The sequence below is a fragment of the Micropterus salmoides genome, unplaced genomic scaffold (assembly GCF_014851395.1).
Source record: "Micropterus salmoides isolate LMB-PRFRI ecotype aquatic unplaced genomic scaffold, ASM1485139v1 Ms_hic_scaffold_4628, whole genome shotgun sequence".
Lineage (NCBI taxonomy): Eukaryota > Metazoa > Chordata > Actinopteri > Centrarchiformes > Centrarchidae > Micropterus > Micropterus salmoides.
In genome coordinates, this window is record NW_024044071.1 from 1 (window position 1) to 12,376 (window position 12,376).

Here is a 12,376-nt window from a genome sequence, read left to right on the forward strand (position 1 = left end):
TTAACAACTCTGAAGACAATACTACCAGCAATGTCTTCCTTCTCTTTTCACGTAGACGCTCCGACAGACAGTGCTTTCAGTTTGCTGCATGCATGACACAGAACTGCGGTATAGGGAGAAGCACACGGTCAGCTGGCTGCAGCTAAATCTGGAGTGCACTCGTATTCAATTCTGTATGGTAAATTCAGTTTTAACGGAGCAGAGCAGCTGACAGGCAGAGTTAGAGACTTTTTCTGTCCGTTTCTCTCTTTACAAACGCATGTTGCAGTCAGAGTCTTCTCTGAGAGGGCTGAGCGTAGCACAGCACACATACAACACAATTTATCAAATTACACAACGGATATACAGTATGAAAATAAGATTGATTGGATTATACTCACAGGAAGTATAAAACCTTTACATGCGTAAACAGTAATGTCAGGGAAATTACTTTACTTAGATTTAAGTACTGCAGTTGTACATTTGAAATACCTTCCTACCTTTCTGATAGGAAGCCTTCTTGAGGTGGTATAAAACATTTCTTCTTATATTCTGATTTGAGTTGTGGACAACTATGACCACATGAATTAAAAAAATTAAACATTTCACTGCCCAAGTCAGCTATAACACAAGTCTTGTTCATCAGACTACATGCTGTACAGTATTTGTGGACAGATTTTGTCCCAGGATTTATTATGCATTTCTTCTTCTTCGTTGCATGATTTAGAATAATAAGGTGAGAAATGGGTCTATTCTGAGTTCATCCTGCACTGCAGCAGCTAATAAAGTCCATTTAATCCCAAAAACGCTTTTCTTTTAGGCAGGCTGGAGCAGAAAACAACTCACCTTTCTCAAGTTGTACAGTAATGTCACATGTGTATGAAGGTGGATCAAACAAGCTAATCTTAAATGTCAAAGTAGAGAGGAGCCTAGTAGGCCTATTTATTTTCATTCATTACACAATATGAATAAGCTATGCAGACAGTTGTAAAGAAAGAACATCTTTTTCTTCTGTTCTCTACTTGTTATAGTTACACAGTATTAGGGGTGTGGGCTGTATTAAAAGTATCCACTGTTCTCCCATGCTCTAACACACAGTACGATGAAATGTGTGCTGTTCTCACATTCTCCTCTGTATGTACACATAAACAACAAGGCAGGGAAATATAAAAGGAATTTATTTTATTGTTTGGGTACATTATTGTTCAGTGTACATGCTCACATCTGAAACAAACTTTACATGCTTCATAACTCTCCCACCCCGCAGACATCTACACGCCAATACCGATTTATATTCATAGCAGCAAGTGCTATGTAGCTCCACATAGGGGACACAGGAAGTGACATATAGCACCTTCATGCGGTGTCGGAACCGCGTAGCAAATTCACAGCCGCACCGGCAGAGCTCCAGAATGTGCAACTCGGCCGTCTCACGCGCGGACGCGCTACTAGTGCGAGGGCCCGCCCAACGCTGCTTGCAGCTTTAATTTTTTTTTTTTTTTTTTTTTTTCTGCAAAGTAGGCTCAACTGACATGGCCTAAACATTCTCGAAAACTCACCAAAATTTGCAAACATGTCAGAACCGGTGAAAAATTTCGTATTCTACAAGTTTCGCACATGGGCGTTGGAAAATGACTCGCTAGCGCCACCTAGAAAATTGGAAAAATTAGCCCCTCGTTCACGTTCAACCTACATGTACGAAATTTTCTGGGGACATGTATCATATCAAGACGCACAAAAAAGCCTCAAGAACCCATAGCCTAAAGTCACAGGAAGTCGGCCATTTTGAATTTTACGGCCATTTTTGGATGATTTACACACTTCGTACTTTAACGAACTCCTCCTAGGGATTTAGTCGGATCGACGTCAAATTTGTGCTGTGCCTTCTAAAGGCATTGACGATGAAAAGTTGTGCTATTTGCGCGTTTTCGTCAATGGGCGTGTCCGTGGCGTCGATGATTCGCATGAAACAGGAAGTTGTTGTAACTTCAGTGTACATGCTCACATCTGACCAAACTGTACATCTAGGATGAGAGTCCCGCCCTGAACACATGTACATGCCCATTCCCACACAGTCATAGCGCCACCTGCTGGCAATAGAAAGTGACATTTAACGAAGCAGCCCCCGCCGCATGTTTCACCTACGTGCACGAATTTTCTGTGGTACGTGTATCTTGTCCAGACGCACAAAAAGCCTCTTGGAGCAATGCCTAAAAAAGGAAGTCGGCCATTTTGAATTTTACGTCAAATTTTGGATGATTTACACACTTCGTACTTTAACGAACTCCTCCTAGGGATTTAGTCCGACCGACCTCAAATTTCTGCTGTGCCTTCTAAAGGCATTGAAGATGAAAAGTTGTGCTATTTGCAAGTTTTCGTCAATGGGCGTGTCCGTGGCGTGGCGTCAAAGATCAACTCTTCGCCATGACACGGAAGTTGTCGTAGCTTCAGTGTACATGCTCACATCTGGACCAAACTGTACATGTAGGATGAGAGTCCCGCCCTGAACACATGTACATGCTGAATTCACCCACAGTCATAGCGCCACCTGCTGGCAACAGGAAGTGACTTTTAACGAAGCAGCCCCCGCCGCACGTTTCACCTACATGCACGAATTTTCTGTGGTACGTGTATCTTGTCCAGACGCACAAAAAAGCCTCTTGGAGCGATGCCCTAAAATCAACAGGAAGTCGGCCATTTTGAATTTTACGTCAAATTTTGGATGATTTACACACTTCGTACTTTAACGAACTCCTCCTAGGGATTTAGTCCGACCGACTTCAAATTTGTGCTGTGCCTTCTAAAGGCATTGAAGATGAAAAGTTGTGCTATTTGCGTTTTCGTCAATGGGTGTGTCCGTGGCGTGGCGTCAAAGATCAAGTCTTTGCCATGACACAGGAAGTTGTTGTAACTTCAGTGTACATGCTCACATCTGAACCAAACTTTACGTGCTTGATAACTCAAGGGGTCATCTTCTCTACTATTGGACCAGTCAGACAAGAGCTCCTACTCTGCCTGCAGACATCAACAATCTTGCCCCTCACACAGTCAGATGGCTTCCTTCAGTGCACTGAGGTGTTTAACAACTCTGAAGACACTACCAGAAATGTATTCCTTCTCTTTTCTTGTAGACGCTCCGACAGACAGTGCTTTCAGTTTGCTGCATGCATGGACACAGAACTGCGGTACAGCACACAGTAACGATGAAATTGTGCTGTTCTCACATTCTTCCTCTGTATGTACACATAAACAACAAGGCAGGGAAATATAAAGGAATTTATTTTATTGTTTGGGTACATTATTGTTCAGTGTACATGCTCACATCTGAAACAAACTTTACGTGCTTGATAACTGTCCCACCCCGCAGACATCTACACACCAATACCGATTTATATTCATAGTGGGAAGTGCTATGTAGCTCCACATAGGGGACACAGGAAGTGACATATAACACCTTCATGCGGCGTCGGAACTGCGTAGGAAATTCACAGCCGCACCGGCAGAGCTCCAGAATATGCAACTCGGCCGGCTCACACGCGGACGCGCTACAAGTGCGAGGGCCCGCCCAACGCTGCTTGCAGCTTTAATTTACTTTATTTTTTTGTGTATTTAATTGGATGCTTATTTATTTTTGAGCATTTATTTATTTCTGTATTTATTTCTGACTGTGTCAGGATCAGTCCTCCTAGCGGGTGGTAGAGTTATCAAGCACGTAAAGTTTGGTTCAGATGTGAGCATGTACACTGAAGTTACAACAACTTCCTGTTTCATAGCGAATCATCGACGCCACGGACACGCCCATTGACGAAAACTCGCAAATAGCACAACTTTTCATCGTCAATGCCTTTAGAAGGCACAGCAGAAATTTGACGTCGATCCGACTAAATCCCTAGGAGGAGTTCGTTAAAGTACGAAGTGTGTAAATCATCCAAAATGGCCATAAAATTCAAAATGGCCGACTTCCTGTTGACTTTAGGCTATGGGTTCTTGAGGCTTTTTTGTGCGTCTTGACATGATACATGTCCCCAGAAAATTTCGTAGATGTAGGTTGAACGTGAACGAGGGGCTAATTTTTTCCAATTTTCTAGGTGGCGCTAGCGAGTCATTTGCAACGCCCATGTGCGAAACTTGTAGAATACGAAATTTTTCACCGGTTCTGACATGTTTGCAAATTTTGGTGAGTTTTCGAGTATGTTTAGGCCATGTCATTTGGGCCTACTTTGCAGAAAAAAAAAAAAAAAAAAATATATATATATAATCCGAGCAAATTCAATAGGGACCTCGCACGGTCGTGCTCGGGCCCTAATAATCCGAGCAAATTCAATAGGGACCTCGCACGGTCGTGCTCGGGCCCTAATAATCTGAGCAAATTCAATAGGGACCTCGCACGGTCGTGCTCGGGCCCTAAATATAATCTTAGCAAATTCAATAGGGACCTTGCACGGTCGTGCTCGGGCCCTAAATATGAATTTCTTGCTAAACGTTTCCCTGCACTGATTAAATGTTGATGAAATGTAGGCTAACACTAGTCTATAGCTAGCTAGCTTATTTCACTGTGGACATTAAGCCAACAGGTTAACACCACTCACAGACACTTTTCTTGGTGAAAAACTGTGTTATACATTAACATCCTTTCCTTTGTCTTTCCTCTCTCTCTTTTCTCTCATTCCTTTTTTGAAGACCAGATTTTGGTTTACTAGGCAACATTGTGATCACTGTATTTCTGGTGCATCTGACTGCAACCAGAGCCCGACTGCAACTAAACCGTCACTGGGTGCTTCCCAAGTCTCTTATTTGTCGTTTCCTTGCGCCTCGATCCTCGCTTGAACCGGAAGTTTTTCCGCTCCGCCATCTTGCAGGCCGTTCCCAAAGCTCTTTTTTGCGCTCTGAGGAGCGAGGATCGAGGAGCGATCTCTGAGGAGCTATGAGCGAGGATACACCAGTGCATCCTTCGCAGAAGTCTTTTACTGACCAACGCGCCCCCATACTGTGTAGCCGTTATATTGATTGGACGCTGCAGCTGATTGGACTGATACATCAGGACAGATAACATTGAACTCAAGTGCATTACTGGAAAGTGTTAGGCTATATTTGATTTTTTTTATGATTCACTGTCTACTTAAAATCTGAGTTCATTGTAGGTCGGAACAACAAAATCCCCACACGCAACTTTATTTATTTATTAGAAAGAGTTTTCTTTCTTTTATTTCCCCATCAACTTTTATTATGGAGACAATTAAAGTCAAAGGGAGTCGGGAGTCTGTCAGCAAGAAACACGTTTTACATCATTCATCGTCATTTCTATTCAGTCACGTGAGGCTGTTCATTCCTGTGTTTAGTCCAAATAGACGACGATAAAACATAGTACACTGAGGAGTAGGACAAGTCACTAAACTGCGGATTGATATAATGGAACGCAGCGATCGATCGATGACAAGTGATGTGACTTGCAAATAAAATGTATCCAGTAGTGTTAAAGGATATCACAAGAAGAAATAAACGGAAAGCCTGAAACTGAGCGTCAACTTTGATAGCCTACAAGTTAGGCCTACATCATTTCAATTTCCCGACACCATGATCATATTCTGGGTTATTCAATACAAATTACAATCAGAATATAAATGCAGATAATATCAGCATTGTGCCAGTAGAAATGATCCTGTTCCTCTGAGCAGGACATACACTAATGTGTAATGTGTAGGACATACACTAATGTCCTGCTCATGTCATACACTAGGCCTACTGTATGTCCTGCTTGTGTTTGTTAACCAGGTAACAGAGAATCATGCTGCTCTGCACTGATAACTGTGAGACTTTATTAGTACCAACACAGTGCACATGTATGTAGACACAAACTCCATCAAAAGTCTCTCAAGCTGTTAGAGCCTACTGACAGCTGATCAGGTGCCGCCGTCATCAGAAACAGACGTCGCTTTATGTGACGCTTCGGAGGAAAGGACGTCTCATGTCTCTAAAAACACGAGACATTCCTTCTCTCCTGGCTTGGTTTCTCTCCGTGCATCCCAGGTGGGCGGGACTAAGACGTAAGGAAAACATGCAAGTGAGGGAAACGATGGTGAAAATGATGATGGTGGTTTTATAATTTGATATTAGTTTTTACCTATTTTTTGGCAAGTCCCCTGTCCTAACTCCCCCCCCCCCCCCCTATACTGCATCCCTGCAGCTTAGCATCCAAAGTTAGGAGAGTTTTTTAAGATTTTACAAAGTTAGGATGCTTCTGTAATACACTTTCTTATCTAAAGTTAGGAAAGGAACATTGACTTAGGAACTGTTAATCTCTAATGGCCTTTTCCTAAATCAGTTCCTAACCCTTATTACCATGGTTACCAAGCAGTTAGGATAGGATCTGCCTGTTAGGAAGTTTCTGTAATACAGCCCCAGATTACTAAATGAATGAATACTATCAGAATGGTTTATTAATGTCACAAACGTGTACAAACATAAACATGTCATCACCTTGTTTGCACTTTCACATACTAGGAGACAAAGTACAATTTGTGAGCTTGCCAACCACAATTTTTTGTTAACATTTTGTATATCTTGAATAATTTCCAGCTATAACAAACTACAAAGAAATGACACAAATTCAGAAGGAAAAACAACACATAACAAGAAACAGGAAACCACCTTCTAGCATGTAAACATCAATTGAAAAATGTCACTTATTACTGCAGGTCTGTGTAGTAGGGTGGCGAAATGGGCACGAACTGGACTTGTTTTTGTCTTGTTCTTTGTTCTCGCAAACAAGTGGTCATTTTGCTAAATTAAAGCTGCATGCAGAGCAGGAAAACTGAGAAAACGGAGTTTGATGCTCTGCTTACTTCAGAAAATCTGGTGTCTGTTGCTCTAAAAAGCTTAGAAGTGCACTTGAGTTGTTTCAAACTGTTTAGCTTTTGTACAAAGAAATATATTGTTAACTAGTAGTTACTTCTAATTGGCTCTAAATTTAAACTTCTAACATTAAACTCTGACACAGTTTCATGGGGATTTTTGGAAATTACAAGCACAGAAGTAACAACAACATTGAAATAAAAAATAAATATGTAGACTTCTTTATTTTTACAGTGAGGAATCTGTAAAATGAGATTTACAAAAATGTCTTGTCTCCTCTTCTGTCCCCCCTTACGACTCGTTGTTGGGTCGAATCCAGCTGGCAGGGACCCACTGCGGCTCGTCTTGCGCCTTCCTCACTGCCGCCAGCAGCTGGACGCAGGAGGACTGCAGCTCGTCATTGACGATCACGTGGTCAAAGAACTGCCAGTAGTGGGTCTCAATCTTCCGGGCGGCTTCTTCCATTTCCTGGTAGTCTTCATCCTGTTGCAGGAAACAAAAGTCAGAACTGATTCCAGGTTCAATTACACTCAAAGGTCTTTACCTTGGTGTTGTGGGAAAAAAATTGATCAAAACCAAAAATAAATACCATTATTAGGGCCGAGCACGACCGTGTGAGGTCCCTATTGAATTTGCTAAGATTATTAGGGCCCGAGCACGACCGTGCGAGGTCCCTATTGAATTGCTAAGATTATATATATTTAGGGCCCGAGCACGACCGTGCGAGGTCCCTATTGAATTGCTAAGATTATATATATATTTAGGGCCCGAGCACGACTGTGCGAGGTCCCTATTGAATTTGCTAAATATAATATTATATATATTATATTATATTTATATTTTTTTTTTTTTTTTTTTTTTTTTTTTCTGCAAAGTAGGCTCAAATGACATGGCCTAAACATACTCGAAAACTCACCAAAATTTGCAAACATGTCAGAACCGGAAAAATTTCGTATTCTACAAGTTTCGCACATGGGCGTGGCAAAATGACTCGCTAGCGCCACCTAGAAAATTGGAAAGATTAGCCCCTCGTTCACGTTCAACCTACATGTACGAAATTTTCTGGGGACATGTATCTATCAAGACGCACAAAAAAGCCTCAAGAACCCTAGCCTAAAGTCAACAGGAAGTCGGCCATTTTGAATTTTACGGCCATTTTTGGATGATTTACACACTTCGTACTTTAACGAACTCCTCCTAGGGATTTAGTCCGACCGACCTCAAATTTCTGCTGTGCCTTCTAAAGGCATTGAAGATGAAAAGTTGTGCTATTTGCAAGTTTTCGTCAATGGGCGTGTCCGTGGCGTGGCGTCAAAGATCAACTCTTCGCCATGACACGGAAGTTGTCGTAACTTCAGTGTACATGCTCACATCTGCACCAAACTGTACATCTAGGATGAGAGTCCCGCCCTGAACACATGTACATGCTGACATTCACCCACAGTCATAGCGCCACCTGCTGGCAACAGGTGACTTTTAACGAAGCAGCCCCCGCCGCACGTTTCACCTACGTGCACGAATTTTCTGTGGTACGTGTATCTTGTCCAGACGCACAAAAAAGCCTTGGAGCGATGCCCTAAAATCAACAGGAAGTCGGCCATTTTGAATTTTACGTCAAATTTTGGATGATTTACACACTTCGTACTTTAACGAACTCCTCCTAGGGATTCAGTCCGACCGACTTCAAATTTGTGCTGTGCCTTCTAAAGGCATTGAAGATGAAAAGTTGTGCTATTTGCGAGTTTTCGTCAATGGGTGTGTCCGTGGCGTGGCGTCAGAGATCAAGTCTTCGCCATGACACAGGAAGTTGTTGTAAGTTCAGTGTACATGCTCACATCTGAACCAAACTTACGTGCTGATAACTCTCCACCCCGTTATGGAGGACCGATCCTGACACAGCAGAAATAAATACAGAAATAAATAAATGCTCAATAAATAAATAAGCATCCAATTAAATACACAAAAAATAAAGTAAATAAAAAATGTAGGTAGTAATTAAATTACAAGGAGACATAAATGTTATATTTTAATTAGTGCCTTTACTTATTCACCTTTGTTATAATTACCTTATTTGTTTATTCAACTTTATTTATTACTAATTTTTTTAATGTATTATTTATGTGTGTGTTTTAATATTTTGTCTGTTTTATTCTTCCTTTGTATTTATTTACCTTATTTATTTTCACCCATGGTATTTATTTCTGCCTGTCTTTTTAAATTTTGTATGCATTTCTGCCTCATTATGCAAATGAGGAGGGGCTGTGTCTCAAGGGGTCATCTCTCTGCTATTGGTGGACCAGTCAGACAGGAGAGCTCCTACTCTGCCTGCAGACATCAACGATCTTGCCCCTCACACAGTCAGATGGCTTCCTTCAGTGCGCTGAGGTGTTTAACAACTCTGAGACAATACTACCAGCAATGTCTTCCTTCTCTTTTCACGTAGACGCTCCGACAGACAGTGCTTTCAGTTTGCTGCATGCATGGACACAGAACTGCGGTATAGGGAGAAGCACACGGTCAGCTGGCTGCAGCTAAATCTGGAGTGCACTCGTATTCAATTCTGTATGGTAAATTCAGTTTTAACGAGCAGAGCGAGCTGACAGGCAGAGTTAGAGACTTTTTCTGTCCGTTCTCTCTTTACAAAGACGCATGTCAGAGTCTTCTCTGAAGAGGCAATGAAGTCTCAGTAGTACCCTGCGAGCACCATACAACACAATTTATCAAATTACACAACGGATATACAGTATGAAAATAAGACCGATTGGATTATACTCACAGGAAGTATAAAACCGTTACAGCGTAACACAGTAATGTCAGGGAAATTACTTTACTTAGATTTAAGTACTGCAGTTGTACATTTGAAATACCTTCCTACCTTTCTGATAGGAAGCCTTCTTGAGGTGGTATAAAACATTTCTTCTTATATTCTGATTTGAGTTGTGGACAACTATGACCACATGAAGTCTTGATCATCAACTACATGCTTCAGTATTTGGACAGATTTTGTCCAGGATTTCTTATGCATTCTTCTTCTTCGTTGCATGATTTAGAATAATAAGGTGAGAAATGGGTCTATTCTGAGTTCATCCTGCACTGCAGCAGCTAATAAAGTCCATTAATCCCAAAAACGCTTTTCTTTTAGGCAGGCTGGAGCAGAAAACAACTCACCTTTCTCAAGTTGTACAGTAATGTCACATGTGTATGAAGGTGGATCAAACAAGCTAATCTTAAATGTCAAAGTAGAGAGGAGCCTAGTAGGCCTATTTATTTCATTCATTACACAATATGAATAAGCTATGCAGACAGTTGTAAAGAAAGAACATCTTTTTCTTCTGTTCTCTACTTGTTATAGTTACACAGTATTAGGGGTGTGGGCTGTATTAAAAGTATCCACTGTTCTCCCATGCTCTAACACACAGTAACGATGAAATGTGTGCTGTTCTACATTCTTCCTCTGTATCTACACATAAACAACAAGGCAGGGAAATATAAAAGGAATTTATTTTATTGTTTGGGTACATTATTGTCAGTGTACATGTTCACATCTGAAACAAACTTTACGTGCTTGATAACTCTCCCACCCCGCAGACATCTACACGTCAATACCGATTTATATTCATAGCGGCAAGTGCTATGTAGCTCCACATAGGGGACACAGGAAGTGACATATAGCACATTCATGCGGCGTCGGAACCGCGTAGGAAATTCACAGCCGCACCGGCAGAACTCCAGAATGTGCAACTCGGCTGGCTCACGCGCGGACGCGCTTACAAGTGCGAGGGCCCGCCAACGCTGCTTGCAGCTTTAATTTTTATTTTTTTTTTCTGCAAAGTAGCCCAAATGACATGGCCTAAACATACTCGAAAACTCACCAAAATTTGCAAACATGTCAGAACCGGTGAAAAATTTCGTATTCTACAAGTTTCGCACATGGGCGTGGCAAAATGACTCGCTAGCGCCACCTAGAAAATTGGAAAAGATTAGCCCCTCGTTCACGTTCAACCTACATGTACGAAATGTTCTGGGGACATGTATCATATCAAGACGCACAAAAAAGCCTCAAGAACCCATAGCCTAAAGTCAACAGGAAGTCGGCCATTTTGAATTTTACGTCAAATTTTGGATGATTTACACACTTCGTACTTTAACGAACTCCTCCTAGGGATTTAGTCCGACCGACCTCAAATTTCTGCTGTGCCTTCTAAAGGCATTGAAGATGAAAAGTTGTGCTATTTGTGAATTTTTGTCAATGGGCGTGGGCGTGGCGTCAAAGATCAACTCTTCGCCATGACACAGGAAGTTGTTGTAACTTCAGTGTACATGCTCACATCTGAACCAAACTTTACGTGCTTGATAACTGTCCCACCCCAAAGACATCTACACGCCAATACCGATTTATATTCATAGCGGCAAGTGCTATGTAGCTCCACATAGGGGACACAGGAAGTGACATATAGCACTTTCATGCGGCGTCGGAACCGCGTAGCAAATTCACAGCCGCACCGGCAGAGCTCCAGAATGTGCAACTCGGCCGGCTCACACCCAGACACGCTACAAGTGCGAGGGCCCGCCCAACGCTGCTTGCAGCTTTAATGATAATTGAATTGCATCATGGTAATTCCGGCACCTAAAAGCAGGGCCAATAGTACTCAACTCCACTTCTCCTCTATTACAGTATCTGTTTGAAATTTAGAAGCCTTGATTCACATTGTCAAATGACTTGAAAATTGACTGGGGGGTAGAAAACAGTTTTAGGTGTCTCCCCTAACCTTGATTTTAATGTCTTAATGTTTTAAAAGCCTTTTCCCTCCATAATATCATGCTCTTTTAGTTTTCCATGTTCAAATAACAAAACCTAACCTAACATTTAAAAACTCAAGAAAATAATTGCTCAGAGAAATGTTGCACTGGCCCTGTTAACAAATACTGAAAATGTCTCTTATCAGTGTGGAATGTAATTAAAGTATGATAAAGAAAATTAATGGCTAACCTTATCAGGTCTTTCTTATTAATATTGTTCAAATAGTTAAGAAAGGTGGTCTTAAAACAAATGAAATTAATAAAATATGGCCCTGGGGGAGCTTACCTTGTACGGTCGGTTGACGTAGTAGTTGGTGGTGATGTACGCGTCTTGTCTGCTCTCCCTTAGGCGCTCCAGTGGAGGAGGCTTCACATAGATGGTGTAGGCCTTCAGTTCGTGGGTCCTCACTGCCTGAATGGCCTAAATGCAGAGATAAAACAGAAATGAAGAATATTCAAAATTAAGCTGCAAGCAGCGTTGGGCGGGCCCTCGCCCAACGCTGCTTGGGTGTGAGCCGGCCGCGTTGCATATTCTCGAGCTCTGCCGGTGCGGCTGTGAATTTGCTACGTGGTTCCAACGCCGCATGAAGGTGTTATATGTCACTTCCTGTGTCCCCTATGTGGAGCTACATAGCACTTGCCGCTATGAATATAAATCGGTATTGGTGTGTAGATGTCTGAGGGGTGGGAGAGTTATCAAGCACGTAAAGTTTGGTTCAGATGTGAGCATGTACACTGAACAATA

At 41.9% G+C, this 12,376-nt stretch overlaps 1 protein-coding gene across 1 annotated transcript; it reads right to left on the reverse strand.

The window, feature by feature from the left end:
- Positions 1-6,870: 6,870 nt before the first annotated feature.
- LOC119887984 (MAGUK p55 subfamily member 4-like) lies at positions 6,871-12,052 on the reverse strand (the record flags this gene model as incomplete). Its single annotated transcript, XM_038698487.1, is given in 2 exon segments — positions 6,871-7,314; positions 11,918-12,052. Coding segments are annotated over 2 exon segments (327 nt in total), but the record flags the coding sequence as incomplete, so codon positions are not given.
- Positions 12,053-12,376: the final 324 nt, after the last annotated feature.